Consider the following 21060-nt stretch of genomic DNA (forward strand, 5'->3'; position numbering starts at 1 on the left):
CTGTTATAACAATGTGAAAATGGGCGGCCATTATCCCTAACTAGGGACTAGATTACCACAACGACAAGTTTGTAAGGAAACCTCAGGTGACCAGTCTTCAGCAGCTCACTCCCCCACAAGTGATCACCCAAACTAAGCAGGAAGTCTGAAATGGTTTCTGAAGACAGTTCTCAAGCTTTGTCCATTTTCCACCACAGGCCTGTGTGAGAAATCTGCAGCAGACTCTTGAGTTTCATGAGGAAATTCTTTATTTAGCAAGGATAGTTTGAAGTGAACTGTTCCCATGAGCAGGTTTTCCTGTGGTCCAGATTCTACCCATAGCGATTTCTAAGCAAGAAGATCAGCACAGCAACAATTAGGCCAATCACAAATAAATCCCAGTATGGTCCAAGGGTGTTGTCCAATTTCATCCATTTCCAACACATCGTAAACTGCTGGAGGAGACATTCTGTCAAAACAAATCCAAGCCTCCCCCTCCATACACAACCGTCATCTCCTTCCATCCCACCATTCAAAAACTGCTCATTGGAGTTTTCAGAGACTTGGGGCCTATTTGAGACAAACTTACTTTAAAAAACAGGATATCTTGGAGCAAATGCACAGTTTCCAGTTTCATGAGAGCAAAGAAAACAGGTATGTGAGCATCTGGACTTGTTTGAGCAGCCATATCATACAATCTCCTGGCCAAGTGAATGTCCTAGAAATAGAAGAATAGCCCTGACTCATTAAGTGCAGATTCTTTAGGGGTAATTAAATGGAAGCCATCACTTGAAATATTGTTATTTATCTTTGGTAGCCCACCACCTCCCCCATCCCTGGCAAGGCAGTCATGTCCTAATCCTTGGAACCTATGAATATGTTACGTTACATGGCAAAGGGGACTTTGAAAATGTCATTAAACCTAGAGATCTTAAAATAGATTACCCTAGATTATCAGGGTGTACTACATATTATCACATACTACATATCATCACATCTGGGTGTACTACATATTATCACATAAACACAGTTTTCTCAGGGCTGAGGTCAGGAGAGAAAGTCAGATACGGCAGAAGTACAAGTTGTAGCTTCTAGATTTGGGAAGGGCTCAACTTACTTGCTGGAGGGCCTCATGGAAAGAATGAGAAGGAATGTGGGCAGTCAGCGAGGAAATGGGACCCTCAGTCCTACAGCATAAGAAACTGAATATGCCCAACAACCTGAGTGAGCCTGGAAGTGATTCTTCCCCAAAGCTCCCAGTAAGGAACACAGACTGACTTTAGCCTGTGAAACTACACAGGATGGGTCAAGCTCACCCAGACTTTTGAACCAGAAATCATGAGATAATAAATGTGGTTGTGGGGTGCCTGGGTGGCTCAGTCGGTTAAGTGACCGACTTGCTTTTGGCTCAGGTCATGATCTCATGGTTCATGAGATGAAGCCCTGCATTGGGCTCTGTGCTCAGCGTGGAGCCTGCTTAAGATTTTCTCTCTCTCTTGCTGCCCCTCTCCCCTACTTGTGCACTCTCTCTCTCTCATAAATAAAAGTTAAATTAAATAATTAATTAATGTGAGTTGTTCTAAGCCACTAAATTTGTGGTAGTTTATTATGGCTATAACATAGAAACTAACACATAGAAAACTAACACAAAAAGCTTTCTTGGATACTGTGGGGCCAGACTTTAGATACGATTCCAGTTAAAGAAGTAGAACACTAGATGCCAACAGTCCAGCTCCCCCAAACAAATAGCAATACAGATCCTAACAAGCATTTAAAATTCCTAGTTTTCTTTATAGTACTTTTCATACCTGAAGTTACAGAATTTGCTTGGTCATTTGTCCTTGTCCTCAAGGACCTGGACTACCCCTCAATTGCCAGTGCCTAATGGAATGCCAAGTACATAGCTTCTCTCTGATAATACTTATAGAATGAATGAATGAACTTTTTACTTCTCAGGCTGGAATTTTGATTCCTCAAATTACATACTATATTTTTAGGGATCTTTCCCCGCCATTAAATTATGCCATGGCAGGTAAATTTCTTTTCTTTAATTTTCACCTACTTGTGGCTTGTTTTTATTTGTTTGCTTTACTTTTGCTTGATTTCCCAAACAGAGTAGTGAAAAAGCTAAGTAGTGTTGTTCTAAAGGTTGAAGTGCCTTGGGCCAGTCCCATTATTGTACTTTACTGGGTGCCTCTGGATTCGTTTCAAAAGGATAAGAAGAGACATTTTCACAAACTGTGTTTATCTTGCATCTCTTTGTCCTCCCTGTCTTCCAAACCTCCATTACACAGAGTGCAGTAGTTGTGAATCCCTGCGGCCCCTGCTAAACCCATGTTTTGGGTGGTATTCTCTCAGCTGTGTTCTGCTTGTTATTTCTTAAATTTTTCCCAAAGCTTTGTGGTCTTGTAAATTGATTTGTTGGAGAAAGAGGAATGTTCTTGCTAAAAACTTAAAATGCAAGAGACTGTTCTGAACAAATCTTCCTGGCAACAGAGAAAATGGATGTTGTAAAAACTCTAATTTGTGTCTCTAATTTCAACAAATTCAGTGGGTGTTCTTTTGAAAGCACCCTGCAGATTATAAAGGCTGTGTCACCCCCACACATGAAAGGCATATTGACTTTAATAGGGCATTCAGGGAACAAAAGCATTTGTCAATATCTCAAGCATTCATTCTTATTTGAAGCAGGCAATAGTTATTAATTTATTTCTTCAGGCACAAACATCACAATTCAGTTGCTTAGTTTGAAATAAAAAATAGCAAGAAGTACCATTAAGGTGGGATAAGTGCCCTCCTTACCCAGGGGCCTCACAATTCTCAGTGGGGTTGGGGTGGGACATGAAAGTCTTTCTTAAAAATTCCCAGAGAAAGAAATTCCTGAACCCACTGGTTAATTAGGGCAACCCATATAAAAGAGATTTTATTAGCTGATTCTAGAAAAGGCTCCTTGTTCTTTGATCCTTATTAGGAAGAAATCCAAGTCATTCATACAAAAAATTCCCTTTCAAAAGTGTTTTGATGATGGCCAGGGTTCATTAAATAAGTCCATTGCACACTCAATCCACTTACATTTAACTTTCCTGTGATACATTTGAGCTTATTTTGCTTTAAATTCAATGATTGAGGAGATTATGTAAACCGATCTGCAGTCTCTTGTTAAATAATGTGTTTCCAAGTAAAATATCAGGTTTGCCAAAATATTGCCCAATGTTCATATGTTCAAAATAGCTTCTTATAATTCAAAAATACAGAATTCTCCAGGAATAAAGTATCTGGCTTATGAAAATTGTTCATATACACGATGCAGGAGTTTGCTAGCCCTGAATCTTTGGGTGACATCAAAAACTTCTTATACCAGGACAGAGGTAGATTTTTTGAATTGTTTATTCTTGTTTTCTAACTATAAATATACCATATACTAATAGGAGAAAACTTTGAAAACATAGAGCTGAAAAAAGTATTAAAAACCCACCTACAATTTCACTGTACATAGATAAATACTGGTAATATTTTATACACATCCTTCCAGCATTCATATATATATATATATATATATATATATATATTCAAATATACATACTTTTAGGAATTTTTCAACTTGCACAATATTTTGTCTTCTGCTTTCTTAATCTAACAATATATTTCAAACAACATACCATGTCCTAAGATATTGCTTTAGTCTATAATATTTTTATTTTTAATAGTTGCATAGTATTTCATAATAATGGCTAATGCTTATTAAATACTCATATTGCGTGCCAGTTACTACCATAATTTATTTTAACCTCATGACAATTACATAGGGCAGATGATATTAACTCTACTATAAAGATGAAGAAACTGAGGCACAGAGAGTTTAAGTCAGTTACTGAAATTCATGTCACTTATAAGTGGCAGAACTGACATTCACATTCAGATGGCCTACTTCTAGCCTGCTCACTTAGTCACTGGGCCATAAAATACATACTACAGTGGTGTACTGCCATGTGATAGTTTACAGAGCATGTCTTCTATTTTGAAGCAGTTTGTTTGTTTGCTTGTAGGGTTTTTTTTCCTGTAATAAATAAAGTTATCCACACATAACTATTTTGCACATTTCTGATTATTTTATTAGGTAATAAGCCATTTATTTCAAGAGGAGTTATGGCCATTTTAAAGAGATGTGTGTTTTGTCCTGTCATATTTCTGAGAAGGCCATTTTAAATATCTAACTTGAACTTGTCCTTTCCAGAAAATAATTCTATTCTGGTGTTTAAAGCTTCAGCTCTAATACTCTATAAGTGGTCAGACCAGACAAATGAGAAGTGAAAATACCTTGTGTCATAATTACTCTTATTTTTGATAGGTTTATTTATAATTTGTTTAGTAAATGTGGTTTTGTTTTCTTTGTAGGATCCCAAAAATGTGTTATCTGGTAGGTCTAACTATATATACTGGAAACTCATCTGCAAAGGCTACTTCCTCCCCTCCTTTTGTCTTAATTTAGGATAGATTTCTTAGTCCTTATCTTAAAACATACCTGCTTTCTTCCATTAAAGAAATTTGTCATGTGTTTCTTATAGTCCATGTTATAAAATCATTTTAGAACAAGACCTGGCAGTACTGATCCTTCCACCTGAATTCACTGTTCCCTCTTTAACATTTTCACACTACTTTATTTGTGTGAGCATCCACTAGTGCCTTTTTAGGCTTTCACTTTAGCTATGGACATATCTCTTCCATAGTAGGCTATGAGCTCCTTGAAGGTTGTCTTGTTCTTATATCCCTAGAATGAAGCACATTGCTTCCCGACACAAAATAAGCACATGAAAAATATTTGAGCGAATAAATAAGTGAAGAAAAACAAGTCACAGTGTCACGGTAGTTTAGAAGCAGATGCAGATATCTTTCAAATCTGGGGGCTCATTGAAGGGTTCATGGAGGAGATGATAATGGAACTATTCTTTGAAAAACTCAGGGGTCTTTAATGGTCAAAACTGTGGGAGAAGATCATTCTAGCAAATGGGGTGACATGATCGAAAGTCAGGAGGGTTAAGTTCAAGGTCTCTAGTTGGGAGGGAAGGAAAAGTACCCTAGAAGATACATAGGGGAGTAGGTAGGTTATGTCAAGGTAGGTTTGAATGCCAGACTAAGAAGTCTGGACTTCATTAAGCAATACAAAGTCAATAAGATCATTTTATTTTTGTTTGTTTGCTTGTATTTTTTTTTCTCTGTGTGTGCATGGTTTTTGGAGGAGTGAGGTGGAGGAGAAACAGTACCAGAGTTGTATTTTATAAAAAATAACATGGTACTGCTCTGTTAGATGGATTATGTATTAACTAGGGTAATGCTAACACCTGTAACAAACCCGCAAATTTCTTTTTTTTAAATATGAAATTTATTGTCAAATTGGTTTCCATACAACACCCAGTGCTCATTCCAATAGGTGCCCTCCTCAATGCCCATCACCCAAACTCCCAAATTTCAACAGGGATATTCCTGGTTGGTAACTGAGAGACCCACCCTCCTTCTACTATGTGATTCTGCCATCCCTTTAGAGCCTCTATAAGTTCTGCATTTAACAAATGGAAGGGGAAAGAGACTAAGGAGAAGCTCCATCTACTTCTTAGCCACCTTGGCCCAGAAATGACAGCCTTCATTTTTATTTCTGTCCCATTGGTAAGAACTAGTCACAAGGATGAAAGGGAGCTGGGAAATGTAGTCTCTGACTAGAAGACACATGTCAGCAACAAGTCCTCCCCGTGAATTGGAGATTATATATCTTTGGCAGACACAGCTTTCTCTGAGCGGATTTAAAGGAAGAACAGTAGAATGGAAGACGACTGAGAAGCCTTTACAACAAGCCTGAATGAATAGAAATGCTGGCCTGAACCAGGATACAGACAGAAGGAATGGGCAGGAGGGGATGGGCAAATCATTTTGTTCATGGTTAAATTTCTGAAGTACTTCTGAATCAAGCGTAAATTGAGACAAAGTTGCATAACAACTTGTGAGCTGAGTGCTTATATTTCTAAATTAGTTCAGGTCCTCTCCCAGTTCTTCCTCAGGCATTATTTTATATTCCCACAACAATGGTGCAGCCAGTCTTGGCCCACATTTTAAGTCAAGGAGCTCACTGAGCTTAATTCGAAGTCATAAATTGGGTAATGAGATGCTTCTCAGTGAAGCTATTAGGATTAAGTCACCTACATCACCCAGTCCTGATGCCCTTTCCTAAAGACAGATGAGGACAACAATGACCCATATTTTTATACTGATTTACCACAGGTTGACTTATACCTCACTTCCTTCTCCCAGAGAGTTTTGGTTTACAAACCCTTTTTTGGTTCTCAGAGAAATCCTGGTAATGATATTATACTTATCTTTCCTGCTGGTTTGCGTGAGGACTAACTAATAAAGAGGATTGTGAAGTGCCCTGCTGAAGAAATGCTTAATTACTTGATGACTTAAATGCTGTGAAAGTCTGTTCTAATTGCTTTGCTTTCATTAACCATCGCTCGAACAAGCTTCAGCTTTTTAATTATCAGAATATTCATTTTAAGGATTAGAAAAGGTGGTATCTCCTTGTTAATTTGACTATGAGATGGCAAGATTAATAAAGTTTGCCCCTGGGTACTTGGTTATTATTTTTCGAATTGCAAAACAGAAGAAATTCATAAAGACAAAAGAGAAATGGCTCCTCACCAACTAAACCTAAAATTCCTCTGTCCGGATCTAAGTTCAGCTCTGTTTCTTATTTTTTGTTTACAATTTTTTATGTGTAGAGACTTTCTGTAGGAAAAAATACACCTGTGACTGTGAGAAAGGGTCAAAATGAACTAACTACCTGTGATTTAACAGGACCCGGATAGGAAGGAACAGAAATGTGTCCAGAGACAAATTACAAAGTTTCTTCTAAATGTATGAAATGTATGTCTTGACAGCTGCTGCTTGACATAGTGAAGAAAGTGACTGGGAGAGAGGCTAGCGGTGACTCCAAGGAAGAAAACCAGACCTTCTGATACAGTGGGCCATCTGGGCTCTGGTAAGCAGTGTCCTCTCTGGTGCACAGTTGACCCTGTGTCATCCTTGCCCCCAGGCTGTTAAGGCAAAATGGTCTCGTTGTGGTGAGGATAAGGCTGTCATGGGGACCAAGTCCTTAAATCACACAGGACAGGTGAGCTAATTTGAATTTAACCCATAGAGTGGGGTCATTTTTATCCGTGATACACACAGTGCTCCTTTCACCTTTACTGTTACATTTTGCATGAGGAATGATGAATAAAAGCTTTAATTTTACTGAAACTTTACTTAGCAGTCACGCAAATTCTCTTCTGACCTAACTAACAGTTATTCCATATGCTGACTACAAAGCCCCTTCACAAAGGCTTATTTTTTATTTCAAAGCCTGGGGAGGGAAGGTATCATTGTTCTGTTTTACAGATGTGGATGATGGTTAAAAGGGAGTGGGGTGTGGCTAAATGACATCCAAAGAATCTTCTGATTTAGCTATTTGATCTCATTTTATAAACACAGGAAGCCTGTACCTGCTAAGGATGGGGAAAACAGACTGGATTTGGATTTGACAGTCTTTCCACTGCTTAGGGTTCTGGGGCTGATGGAAAGTGATCAGTCAAAAAGCAGGTCACAGGGAGAGCTCAGGAAGGCAGGGATCTGGATTGTTGGTGCTTGAATAGGAAGCCGTTGGTTGTTGCACAGTGCACAATTAGCAGTCAGATAGGAAATTCCCCACCAATAATTCTCAACTACTAGCACAAATGGAAGAAAGAAGAAAGCATAGAAAAGCAGATAACCCCTTCATTATTTGGCTCTCAAAATGCAGCCAGAAGTATAAATACTGATACAAAATATATACTCGAATAGTAAGAATGACTCAGTGCAGGGCCCACTCTTTCAAAAACATAGGGTCAGACAGGCCTGGGTTCAAATTCTGACTCCCCCACCAATGAGTTCTGCAAATTTGGTCGGTGACTTAACCTCTCTGCACTTTGGTTTCCTGAAGCATACAATGATGACACTGATAGGACTTCTCTCATTTATTGAGTGGTTGTGTGATTTAAATGGCATAGTATATATAACACACCAATGCCTGGCTATTACTTTCATTATTGATATTTAATACACCTTTCTCACTGAGTCAGAACCCAATGCCATCTTCTTTAATTACACTTACCAAGGGATTTACCCAATATCTCCTTGTAGTGTTAGTTCTTTTTCTTAATAAATATGCCTTATATCCTCAAGTTAAGTATAGCCTTTGAAGGATGGAGATCCATTTTTTTAGGATTCTCCAGAGTGCTCAGCACTGTGTCATGTACATAGTGGGTGATTTATAAGACATTTCTGGATTAATGTCACCTTGGTATCCAGCTCTGACCTCAGTCCTACTCTCTCCTTGTTTACTGAAAGCTTGAGAGTCAATGGAAATTTTAATGGAAAAAGGCCTGGGGTGTAAGGGAGTGGAGGCAGGACCCACTAGTATAGCTGGGAAAAGTGTGAAGTTATGAATCTAATTAGCCGAGACTAGATTTATTTCAACTTGCTGGTTATGTCTTTGGGCATAAATGGAGAACATAATTTCCTCCTCATAGGGTTCACATTAGGGTAAGTACTATGTGTTGGTATGGGGGGAGGTACTCAGCAAATGTTGTCTTTTCCTTGCTTCCTCTACACTGATGACATCAATGAATTTAAAAACATTTACAAATGTTCCCTTCCCATTCAGCTGCCATTACTAGGTTTGGATTATTACCAACACAATTACCTTTGCGATACCTAAGCCATGTTCATACATATAGGCCAGATTAAACATGGCTTGAGCGCTGTGGTATTTGTCGGCTGCAATGCTGTAATGTGTGGCTGCTGTTTGATAGTCCTTCTTAGTCCCATAGCCATAGTAATGGTAATCTCCAATTTTTACTCTAGCGAATGCATTGCCTGATAGAAATATTAGAAAGAGAAGAAAAAGAACTCCAATGATTCACATACAGTTCCTAGTAACTCAACTTGATGATAATATCATAAAAAAAAGAAAAACAAAAGACTCAATATCCTAGAATCAAGATTAGATATAATTTATGGATATAAATTATAATGCTCATTGTTAGCTGTCTTCCTTGCAGGATAACTCCCATGGTATAGTACAAATGTTCATTCCTAAAGAATAAAAATTATGAATTTTACCTTTTAAGTTCATTTTGTGAAGGTAGGTCAACTCTTGAAAAACTAGATCCCACCCCTCCAGTTCTCAAACTTCACCCCTGAAGCTGTGTTCTCCTGCATCACCCATGTCTCCCTCTTTCCTAGATTAGTCCTGTCAGTCATTTAAACACACTTTGGTATCTTCTATGAATGAAAACAAATCCTTTCTTTATCCCATGGTGTGTCCTTTTAACTACTCCCCATTTCTCTGTTCCCTTCACACTCAGCCTTTCCAAAGTGTGTTCTATACTCAATGTCTCCAAAGCTGCACTTCCCACATACTCTTAACCCACTCCAATCTGGCTTCTGCCCCTCTCCATGGAGCTGCCACTTTTAAAGTGGTTGGTAACCTCCATGCAGCCAAACCCATTGGCCACTTCCCTGTCCTCATCTCATTGGACCTATCTGCCTAAGAACTTTCCTCTCTTGACACCAGTGACATCTCATTCTTTGGGTTTCTTTCCTGCCTCATCAGCCTCTCCTCTTTTTTTTAATTTTTTTTAACATTTATTCATTTTTGAGAGACAGAGCACAAGCTGGGGAGGGGCAGAGAGAGACGGAGACACAGAATCCGAAGCAGGCTCCAGGCTCCGAGCTGTCAGCACAGAGCCCGACGCGGGGCTCGAACTCACAAACTGTGAGATCATGACCTGAGCCGAAGTCAGATGCTCAATCGACTGAGCCACCCAGGCGCCCCCAGTCTCTCCTCTTTAGACACTTGCCTGACTCCTCCTCCACCCAGCTTCTAAATGTTGGAATATCAAGGATTTATTAGTTAAATCCTTCTTCTCCTTTCTTCTCTTCCTTCTTTTCTCTTCTTTCTCTCCCACCCTCCTCTATCTCAACTCTTTTTCTAGGTGATCTCAATTAGTGCCATGCCTATCTTGATGTTTACTCTTCCTGAATTTTATCTACAGTCCTGTCTTTCCCCCAAGTGCCCGACTCTTCTAATCACCTCTTTGACTTCTCTGCTTGGATCCCAAAATATGCCGTGGAGATTCCTAACACCCAGCTACCTCCCTCCCTCAAACCAAACCAAACCAACCCAAATAATCAGTTTCTTCCCAATCACAGTCTTAGCGTCACTGTTCAGGCACAAATTTAAATTAGTTATTCCTAATTGTTTCCCCCTCCCTTCCATTATAGAATCCATTAGCAGGTCCTGTTGGTTCTACTCTCAAACACACCTGTTTCTTGCTGTCTCCTCCACCACCTAGTTGAAGCCTGGAATACTACAATATCTTCCAAACTGTTCTTTTATTTCCACTTTCCAATATATTCTCCATACAACAGCCAGGATGATTTTTTTTTAATATAAAGTCAAATCATATTATTCCCTTGTGTTAACCCCCAAAGTGCTTCACTTTGCACTTGGAATAATATCCAGATTTCCTAGCTGACCTACAAGTTGTGCTTCATCTGCCTTTTCTGCCTCCCTGACTAGCCTCATCACATGTTACTTTCTCAACATGCTCTAGCTTTCTTAATTTTCCTAATACTCCTTCAAAACATCAAGCTCATTCTTGCTTCAGGACCTCCGCATTAAGATTCTTCATGCCTGTCTGCCTGGCATGTTTGGACTTCCTCTGACTCTTCATGTGTCTGGTTTCTCATTATTCAGATCTCACTGCAAATGTCATTTCCCTCCTAGAGGCCTTCTCTGACTACTCTGTCTAAAGCATTGCCTCAGCACCCCACTCTGGGAGTTATCTATCTCACCTCCATGGTTTATTTTCTTCACAGCATATATCGCTGTTATTTTATTTGTTTAGTCTCTCTCTCCTTCATGAATTTATTTTCTCTCTCTCTCTTATGAGGACAATAACTTTGAAGGTCTTGATCACTGATTATAGTCCCAGACCTAGAATGATACTTGACAAATATTTATGGAATGAATGGACAAACATGGTAGGAAACTTTTTAGAGAATGCTTTCTCCAAATGTTATATAATTTAGAATCTTACTTTCCAACAAATTTGGATATAATCAGGAGTAGAAAAAAATTCACGTGACTTTTAAGATATGAGACTTCAATCTTTTGAAGACCACAACTTAGTGATGACCTTTGGGGATCCATGTTTCCATTCACTAGGAAAATGTTGATTGAAAAGATGAGGGAATGCTAACTAGGACATCCATCTCAGGTGTGGCTAACCCCTCTATTACAGTCTAGACTTTCATGGAAAAGGAGAAAGCATCCTGTGTAGTATGTTCTCAGGTGTATATTTAAGGGCTATAGGACTCCTCCATCCCAAATTTTCTCCATATTTGGCCTACTGCAATGCCTAAAATCCTTTGCAATTGGTTCCTTTGGATACTGAAGTTCTCTTAATCTTCTAGAATCCTCTATTGGATTCTAATGTAATACCATGACCCATCTTTAGCTCTGAGTAGAGGTATCATTATAAAATTCTTAAGCTGCCAAAGACATTAGTTAATAGGCTTTGCTTCCCAGGTGCTTCAAAATATACAGGTAGATGAGGGGTGCCTTGGTGGCTCAGTTGGTTGAGCATCTGACTCTTGATTTCAAGAGGCTCAGGTCATGATCTCATGAGTTTAAGCTCCACTGTCAGTGTGGAGCCTGCTTTGGATTCTCTCCCCCACCCTCTGTCCACGCCCCCTTCAAAATAAATAAATAAACTTTAAAAAATGTACAGGTATCTGGGGGCAAGTCCTTATAGAAATGCTACCCAAGAGAAGGGATTGGAGGGACCCAGAGAGGCAAAAGTCCCTTGAAGCCCTAATGAGAAACCCACTTCATTTCTAATTTTGCCCAAAGCTGCCCTCCTTTGACCCTGAGATTCTTTCTGGGCTATAACCACAAACAGACAGGACTTCTATGTGTTTTCAAGCTTTAGAAGGGGTAGGCAGGACCTCTAAAATCTCTGAGAAGGAAGGCAGTGAACAGGCAGGTTCTCCAGAGGATTCAGCTCCACCCTAATTGGGGGGCTGACTGGGGGAATATAGTGACCCTGACAGGCTCTCAGGGGGTCACTTGACAGTGGGGAGGATTCCTCCTTGAATTTCACAGTCACAGCGTGGTGACTGGGTCCTGATGGTTCAGCGTTCTCTGCACACACTGCACCACCAGTGCTGATCAGAAATGTTCATTATTAGATTTCCTAACCTCAAGTGAGGTACAGCAGCCTCATCTCCAGAGACACTCATGCCTGACCTCTCTTGTGACACATAGTTAATTTTAGCAGCCTGACTTTTTTTTTATATTGGAGAATTCTGTTTAATATTAATGTCCCCTCATTTTCAACGTCTCTTTTCCTTGGTGCAATTTCCACACATTTCCTGGCTTGGAACAGGCCTGTATTTGTTGCAATTGAGCTGATTTGCCACAGCTGAGAGATTGCTGGTGTTGTTTCCCTACACCAAACAAGGTCTTTATTGCATTTTAGAAAACATACACTTTTCTTCTTCAGGGAATTTCTCACTAAAGTTGCATGGATGGCTTGCTGCTGGGTCACCTGCTCAGCTAGATCTGAGAAGGCACCCCCATAACTTTTCCCCTCTGCCTCATATTAATATCAGTTGAGAATTTTTTTCATACCATTCACTTCTTATAGAAAAGAGGTGATTCTACCTCAGCATGAGACAATTTTAAGCAACTTAATTGGAAGTAAAATTGCTCTTTTATTGCATGAGACTTCCTCACATATCCAAATGCAGATAGAGCTTTGCAGCATCTGTTTGCTTTTAATAATGCCACCTGCCAATGCTTTCCCACCAGTGCTATTGCACTTTCCTTATCACATGTGAATCCTGTAAGCGTAGCGTGGGAACCCCGGGAATAGGGAGAGGATCTGATATTTGACTCTGGGTTTTGTTCTGTTTTGTTTTCTGATGCTAACATGTTAATAGTTATAATAAAGGTGTGAAGTTGGTAGTAATCATCAATGTGGCACTTCAAAAGAGACATCAAATGAGTCTTAAATCCATAAGTAATTTTACCTATAAATTCATTGAGACATAGGTCACTACTCAGAAAAAAACTCAGCAAATGTGTGACTGAAGCCAGAACAACAAAACTGGTTTCCTGAGTAAAATTGTCATATTTCAAAGAATTGTTCTGGTGCCATGGAGACAGAGCCATAGAAAAATTTCTATTGTTTACTAAACCAGGACCTTGAGAATAACAAAGAAATTCCTGGAAATGACGTGTCAACCAAAGACTGACCCTAACATTGGTTTACTAAACCAGGGACCTTGAGAATAACAAAGAAATTCCTGGAAATGACCTGTCAACCAAAGACTGACCCTAACATTGGTACAGTTTGAAATACCACCTTCTTGATATCTTGCTTATACACCGGAGAACTCAGCTGAAGCGAATCGATGACTAATAGTGGACAGAGACCAGGTACGTGCTTATTTTTATCTAGGTTCTATACCTTGAATGGCAGCTCGATTCCATAGGAGAAGTGCCATTGGATACATCTTCTCTTTTTCAAGAATTTTAACCTTTTCTAAAAAAAGGAGAAATTTCATTAGGAAGGCTTAAAATACCCATGTAGTAAAGTCATTTATGCATATGTATGATTGGGGAATTGCAGAGAATTTTAACTTATCTTACTAGATTCCAAAATGAATGCTGAATTGCTTTGAGCTACTTCATACCCCATTTCTGCAAGCAGTGCATACTGAACAAGAGAAGAATCTATATCACCATCCTTATAGGCAAAGTATGCTGTCAGGAATTTCTCAGCCCAGTGGCCTAGTTCACAGACACCTTTATAAAGCTGTATATGGAAAAAGAAATCAAGCAGACTAGTTAGCCAATATACTTCATCCCAGGTAAATGATGAATGAAGTCAATCTTCAGCTCCTGCTGGCTGGTCAGGCAAGGATTTCAGGTTTAAAGCATGGCATTTTGAAAATTATGTAGGGTGAAGACACAATACCTTTCATAGGCACAGAGATTACAAGTGTGTATTTTTTGGTCTTGAGCTGAAACTTCCGGAGGCTTATTTTAAATTTGCGTAATAAACTTTCCTGACTTAGAGGCTATTTGGCAGGACAAGAATACATCGACTTCTTTTTTTAAAAAAAGGACTTTTCTGGGCACTGCTACACTGCAAGGGTGAGTGATAAGGCCACAGCTGATGTGGAAAGGAGAGAATGAAGGGAAAACAGTGCCTGAGGGTGTAGGTGACATAACCACGAGGGAGGTGTGCAGAGCTCTGTGGGGACAAACGTCAACTTAGCTGAATAGCCCTTATGTAACCAAAAGAGGCTAGCCATACATAATTCATTAGGAAGTTGGCAAAGGAGCAAATCTAAAGATAGATTATTAGCTGGCAGCTTTTGAAATGAGTTTCAGAGGGGCCAGATTGCAACATGGAGGTATTTATATTGGTGCAGTGGAAGTGTTTAATAAATCAATGAAGGACATTAAAGTCCTAAAAGCTTTCTTTTGAAAAGTACATCACTGGCTCAGGCTGAAAGAATTCACCTTCTCAGCTGTCATCCAAATACTCAAAAACCTAAGGGCCCTGCTTTCCGGGAAGCAGTGGGCTGCATTTTCTGGGCTAAATCAAGACTTTCATTACCCACAACTCTCAATCCCACTGAAGTGTCCAGTTGCCCCGGCCATTTGAGTGAAGGCTGAGACAGAGCTCCTTAACTGAATTCTGAGGTGAGCTCTGAACCTGATGAAAAGCCAAATGCAAGAGAGGAGGGATCATTTCTCTTCTTCCCTTTCCCAGCCTGAGTTTCATCACTGCTTTTCCTCCCTGGCAAAAGTCAGTGTTCACGCTGTCAACTGGGAGAGGTAATATCTATAAAATCATAGACACCAACAACTTAAGGACAGTTTCACCTCCTCTGTGTGATAAATGAAAAATCCTTTAAAAACATCCCATTATTTACCTCCACAGCAGTTCTGCACGATCTTAACACTCCTGTTCCTGTTGCGTACATCTCGGCCAGATAATAAATGGCGAGGGGCTGCCCACTCTGAGATGCCAAATAAAAATATTTGAAGGCAAGTTTATAATCCTTCCATACTCCAGAGCCAGCTGAAAATTAAAATGATTTTGAGCCACCCCTCATTTGTGTTATTTTTTATATTATAATCTATGAATATAATGGTCATAGTGATGCCTTCTGTTTTAAATAAGAACCAACCAATCCATAGCCAACCAAAAGTCAAGCTGTTACAGATCCACTGTTTGTAGGGGGGAAAAGCTGAGTTTGATTATAAGTAAGAATAAGGAAATTTATGTTCTTGACCCATTCAGAAATCTGAAGAAGGACTCCTTAGTCTCATGAAGATATCTCTTCAATACAACATACCTAAGAATAATAAAAGTAAACTAAGTGTGGTCTCTGAGTACCAGGGACAACAACCAGGATGTGGCTCACCATCCTTGTCCTTCCACATCAGAAGACCAGTGTGGTGCCTCCCTGTCATAACTATGGATTTTGGAGCAGGCAAATCCCAGCTCCAGGAGGCTCAACTCAGATTCAACTCATGCTTGGAGCAAGGAGAGGCATTTGGGACTAGGATAGAAAAATCAGCATACTCTCAGCAGCTGGGATTCATATCCTGGCTCTTTCATTATTCCTTTGTGAGTTGGGCACTTCTAGGCCCTTTATTTTCAAAAGGAGAGGCTTTCACTAGATGGTCCCTAGATTGTCTTCCAGCTGTTAACATTTCATAACCTTTAGTAGCGGTGCCACTAAGAGCAAAGGCTCTGGAGGCAGATCACTTGGGCCTGAATTACCAGTTCCACTAACTGCGTGATCTTGGGCAAGCTCTTGGACCTTAATATGGCTCAGTTTGCTCATCTATAAACTGTAGGATACCCCCTACATGTGCTGATAGGACTAAATGAGTAAATGCACATAAAGACTTAATAAACATTAGCCATTACTATTTCTCTTATTTTAGAAGCTTGAGTTATCTGATGGGTCCTGGGCCTGCAACTTGTAATGAGCCAGAAGAACAAGGCCATCTTAGGCAACTACCCAAGACAAGTACAAAACAGGCCATCTCCTCGGGCTACTAAAGAAAATGCCAGTGGATGTTGCAGTCTGCTGCTACCCTAGCTCTACCTCTGAAAGGAAGGACTTAAGGGGATACTCAGGTATGTTCAGATCTCTTGGTACTTGTCTTGGGCACTCCCTCTCTCAGTCCCCACAGAGTATTACAAAGTTTCATGGCTTCCTAAGACCTCCTACCCCAATCACTCTACCTTCCCTCTCAGAAGACAACTTGGTACCTCCTACCTCATTGAGGAAATTCTTGCATTGTCTTTTCTCACTTGCTTCTCTCTCCTTCCTTCCAGATTTACATCTGCAATATCCTTTCCTCCATCTCTCCAGTCTTTGAGGGTGAGAAGTTCCTCCTCTTTATTAAGGCTAATGAGGCCTCCATCTACCTGGGTGCAGTCAGATCCTAATGCCACCCTATTTTTTCCATAACCTCTTCATCAATTATCTCATAACTTCCATGACACATTAATTATCTCCAATAATTGGCTGGCCCTTTTTTTTGTCAGAAATTATACCCAGATCTCCCATCATCTTAAAAAGAATTCCCTCTTGGTTCTTGGTCTCTCTCATGCTACCATTCCATCCTTCTTCCTCCATTTAAAGGCACACAACTTCCAAGAATATTTTTACTTATCTACTTTCTCACTTTCCATTCATACCCCAACACATTGTGTCTGGTTTCTATACCAAACAGGCCAATGACCACATAAACATTCTCTATATTGACAAGGCCCATAGATTCTCAGACCTTTCTTATTTTTTGTTTGTTTTGTTTTGTTTTGAAGAAGCAGGCTTCTCATTACATTTCACAGAGGGGCTCATTCATTTATTCTTTCTTGACAGTTCTATCCTGTGGCTTCCTTAAGATCACTTTTCCCCCCATTCCTCTGATCATGCTTTTTCAGTCTTTTTGTGTCTTCACAGTCCCCACAGAGTCTTCACTCTTTCTTTGCAAACCTTTTCAATACAACAGTGAGGACCACCAGATTTCTGACCATGGCCCACTGTTCCTCTCATGTTCTCATTTCCTTTTGCAGTCTCAGCTACTTTTAATTAACTCCTATATGTTGATGCCTCTCAAATCTTTCTCTTCAAGTTTGACCTTTCTTGTGAGTTTCATACCTGTTTTGGGGTATCCACTGGACATCACAAGGCACCTCAAACTCAACCTTTTCAAAAGTGAGCTTCCTGACTATACCTTTTGCCTCCTTCCTCAACTGGTATCTTTTCCTTCGGTCTTCAAATTCCTCCTCAGATTGCTGCCTCAACATTCTATCTAAATCAATCACTCCAGCAATTTGATTTTTGTTAAAAAAGGAGTAGACTTAACAATGCATTTGTCATATGGATCCAGGAAAGACCCCAAAGAGCCAAAGTAATGTTGAAAAAGAAAACCAAAGCTAAAGAAAACCAAAGCTAAAGGCCTCACAATTCTGGACTTCAAGCTGTATTAGCAAGCTATAATCATCAAGATAGTATGGTACTGGCACAAAAACAATTACATAGATCAGTGGAACAGAACAGAGAACCCAGAAATGGACCCACAAATATATGGCCAACTAGTCTTCAACAAAGCAGGAAAGAATATCCAATGGAAAAAAGACAGTTTCTTCAGCAAATGGTGTTGGGAAAACTGGATAGCAACATGCAGAAGAATGAATCTGGACCACTTTCTTACACCGTACACAAAAATAAACTCAAAAATGGATGAAAGACCTAAATGGAAGACAGGAAACCACCAAAATCCTAGAGGAGAGAACAGAAAACAACCTCTTTGATCTCGGCTACAGCAACTTCTTATTAGACATGTCTCCAGAGGCAAGGGAAACAAGAGCAAAAATGAACTATTGGGACCTCATCAAGATAAAAACCTTCTACACGGTGAAGGAAACAATCAGCAAAACTAGAAGGCAACCGACATAATGGGAGAAGATATTTGCAATGACATATTGGATAAGGGTTAGTATCCAACCTCTATAAAGAACTTACCAAACTCAGCACCCAAAACACAATCCAGTGAAGAAATGGGCAGAAGACATGAATAGACACTTTTCCAAAGAAGACATCCAGATGGCTAACAGACACATGAAAAGATGTTCAACACTGCTTATTATCAGGGAAATACAAATCAAAACCACAATGAGATACCACCTCACACTTATCAGAATGGCTAAAATTAACAACTCGGGAAATGACAGATGTTGGCGAGGATGTGGAGAAAGGGGAACACTTTTGCACTGCTGGTGGGAATGTGAACGGTGCAGCTATTCTGGGAAAATAGTATGGACGTTCTTCAAAAAATTAAAAATAGAGCTTCCCTAGGACCTAGCAATCGCACTACTAGGTATTTATCCAAAGGATACAAATAGCTGATTCGAAGGGGCACATGTACCCCAATGTTTAGAGCAGTGCTATCAACAATAGCCAAATTATGGAAAGAGCTCAAAAGTCCATTGATTGGTGAATGTATAAAAAAGATGTGGTATATACACACACCCACAATGGAATATTACTCAGCAATCGAAAAGAATGAAATCTTGCCATTTGTAACAGCGTGGATGGAACTAGAATGTATTATGCTAAGTGAAATAAGTCAGTCAGAGAAAGATAAATATCATACAATTTCACTAATGTGGAGTTTAAGAAACACAATAGATGAACAGAGGGGAAGGGAAGGAAAAATAAGATAAAAAGAGAGAAAGAGGCAAACCATAAGAAACTCTTAAATACAGAGAACAAACTGAGGGTTTCCTGGAGGAGAGGTGTGGGGAGGGGGATGGGCTTACTGGGTGGTGGGCATTAAGGAGGGCACTTGTGGTGAGCACCAGGTGTTATATGTAAGTGATGTATCACTAAATTCTACTCCTGAAACCGTTATTACACTATATGTTAACTAACTTGGATTTAAATAAAATTTAAAAAAAATAATGCACTTGTCAGTCTTGGCACAGTAGCTATATTTGTAGCACTTACAGTAGTACATGAAGCCTAAGTGAAATTGTGCGTTGGGCCATCCTTTCTCTGCAGCTTTCTGAAAGTATTTAAGTGCTTCAGCATAATTCTGCAAGATAATTACACTCTATTACTCAAAGGTGTATTGTATAACTCCATGGTAACAATTGCCTTCTTTTTTTTTTAAAAGAGTATAGATAGTGCCTTATGTGATTTAGGCTAATTAAAATAGTATCAGAAGCATTATAGACTTTATTTAATAATTATATTATACTCTATTAGGAAATAATTATCTCATTTTCACTGTAAATTATGTCTTTTCCTACACTGACAGTATTTTTTTTTTTTTTAGATATTGGGGAAAGGTCACCCAAAAGTGCAGAGGATAACAAAAAAGATAAATTTCTCTGTCAGAAAAAGTCTTCAGGAATTATATAATTTCTAAGGTTACTTAGAATCTATAATTCTAAGATATAAATATGGTCATTATTCTTGTCACAAATTTGTTCTATGTCTCTTTGGCAAATATTCCACTGGATTATTTTATTTCTATCATCAAATACGATAGTTTGGCAAACTAGGTATTAGACATTAATTCTTTTAAATTAATCAACAATCATGAATTTTACCCCATAAATTGCTAGAAATATGTTGAAAAGGTAATGAAATTATTTAACTTACCACAGGAACTCCTTTCCCATAAAAGTAAAGAAGACCGAGCCCATGAAGACCAATTGCATTGCCCTGGAACAGTTTTAAAAATCCAAGTAAAGTCCCAGAAGAATTCATGATAAGGTAAATTATGGAAAAATCATTCTAAATATTTAAAATGCACCCAGTAGAGGTTTAATCAAGGCAGGTTAATGAGACAGTTGGTAAATTATTCTGTCTTTCTCTAGTTTCTCCTTTCATGCCTTCATAACCCCCTCTGACGAGAAAAGAGGGAAACAAAAGCCAAATCTTTTCTCCATTCTTTCATTCAGCATTTATTTAGCACTAGCTTTGTGAGTGACTCCATAATAGGCATTGGACAGACGTAGGAGGTGAAAGTTGAGAGATGACAAAACAATGATCCCTGTCTTAGAGAGTTCACAGGCTAGTGGGCTCTGATCCACTAAGTAGCGCCTCTTAAAATAGTCACGTCAAAAGTGGTAAGTCCTGTACTAGAAACAGATCAGGAGTGTTGTGGACACCTAGAAGGGGGACTCAACTGCCTAGATGAGGGTAGAGACTGAGGGGATTGAGTTGTCAGAGGTGGTTGACATTTGAGTTTGGTCTTGAAGGATGTGTAGGAATTTTCCAGAAGAGAGAAGTCTATCCAGACACTTGTTACCTGCTTTGGTCAAAGGAGGTTGACATAAATGGCCAAGTAACATTTTAAAGATTCTTTGAATTTTGATCTAGCAATTCTGGATGGTAAGGTGTTGTTAATATATGTTTCTTTATTTAAATCTGATTGCTTATAACATCATCAGTGTTTTCTTTTCCATTTGATGCTAAATTAACTACCATTTCTTTTTCTGATTAGTATTCTAAAGAGCCTATGGAATGGAGTATTTATTTAGCATGTTTAGAATTTAGCACATGTTCAAATACATCAGTACTTTGCATATCAATCCTGGATGAAGTGTGAACCTTGAAAGTGACTTCCCCAACCAGGAAGCCCACTTTTCTTTTTGTCTCCCATCATGTATTTCACCTGCTAGTGACTGAGTAAAGAGGCACATTTGGCCACTCGACTGTCATTCAGTAGACATATAGGTTTGTTTTACAGGTTTATAGTATTTCCTCAGGACTCAAGTTTTGATAGAAAACTCTCCAGATTCTTCTTACCACCTAAATGTAGTTATTGTGGATGCAGCCAGAGTCCCTCTCACTGTTACAGGAATAGCATGTAACTAGAGAAGGCATAGTTCAAAA

General features: G+C 39.2%; 1 protein-coding gene and 1 long non-coding RNA gene across 6 annotated transcripts in view; one reads left to right on the plus strand and one right to left on the minus strand.

Annotated features, from left to right (window-relative positions):
• Positions 1 to 230: 230 nt before the first annotated feature.
• The window catches only part of SEL1L2 (SEL1L2 adaptor subunit of ERAD E3 ligase), a 61862-nt gene continuing 41032 nt past the window's right edge, over positions 231 to 21060 (minus strand). The window contains exons 10-17 of one of the 5 annotated variants that reach the window (XM_049651157.1): positions 19822 to 19884; positions 19162 to 19249; positions 15061 to 15209; positions 13766 to 13931; positions 13584 to 13658; positions 8747 to 8919; positions 569 to 697; positions 231 to 431 (exon numbers count right to left, since the gene is read on the minus strand). In XM_049651157.1, coding sequence (XP_049507114.1) covers positions 312 to 431; positions 569 to 697; positions 8747 to 8919; positions 13584 to 13658; positions 13766 to 13931; positions 15061 to 15209; positions 19162 to 19249; positions 19822 to 19884 — 963 coding nt within the window. In that variant the 3' untranslated portion in view covers positions 231 to 311. Of the gene's footprint in view, positions 435 to 568; positions 698 to 8746; positions 8920 to 13583; positions 13659 to 13765; positions 13932 to 15060; positions 15210 to 19161; positions 19250 to 19821; positions 19885 to 21060 lie in introns of all 5 variants that reach the window. The other 4 variants (XM_049651156.1, XM_049651161.1, XM_049651159.1 and 1 more) reach the window with 4 other exon arrangements.
• LOC125936833 (uncharacterized) lies at positions 13465 to 19912 on the plus strand. The gene is made up of 3 exons (XR_007462145.1): positions 13465 to 13552; positions 16085 to 16280; positions 19827 to 19912. It is a non-coding gene; the product is annotated as an uncharacterized LOC125936833 (long non-coding RNA).

This window comes from Panthera uncia, assembly GCF_023721935.1.
Source record: "Panthera uncia isolate 11264 chromosome A3 unlocalized genomic scaffold, Puncia_PCG_1.0 HiC_scaffold_11, whole genome shotgun sequence".
NCBI classification, from domain to species: domain Eukaryota; kingdom Metazoa; phylum Chordata; class Mammalia; order Carnivora; family Felidae; genus Panthera; species Panthera uncia.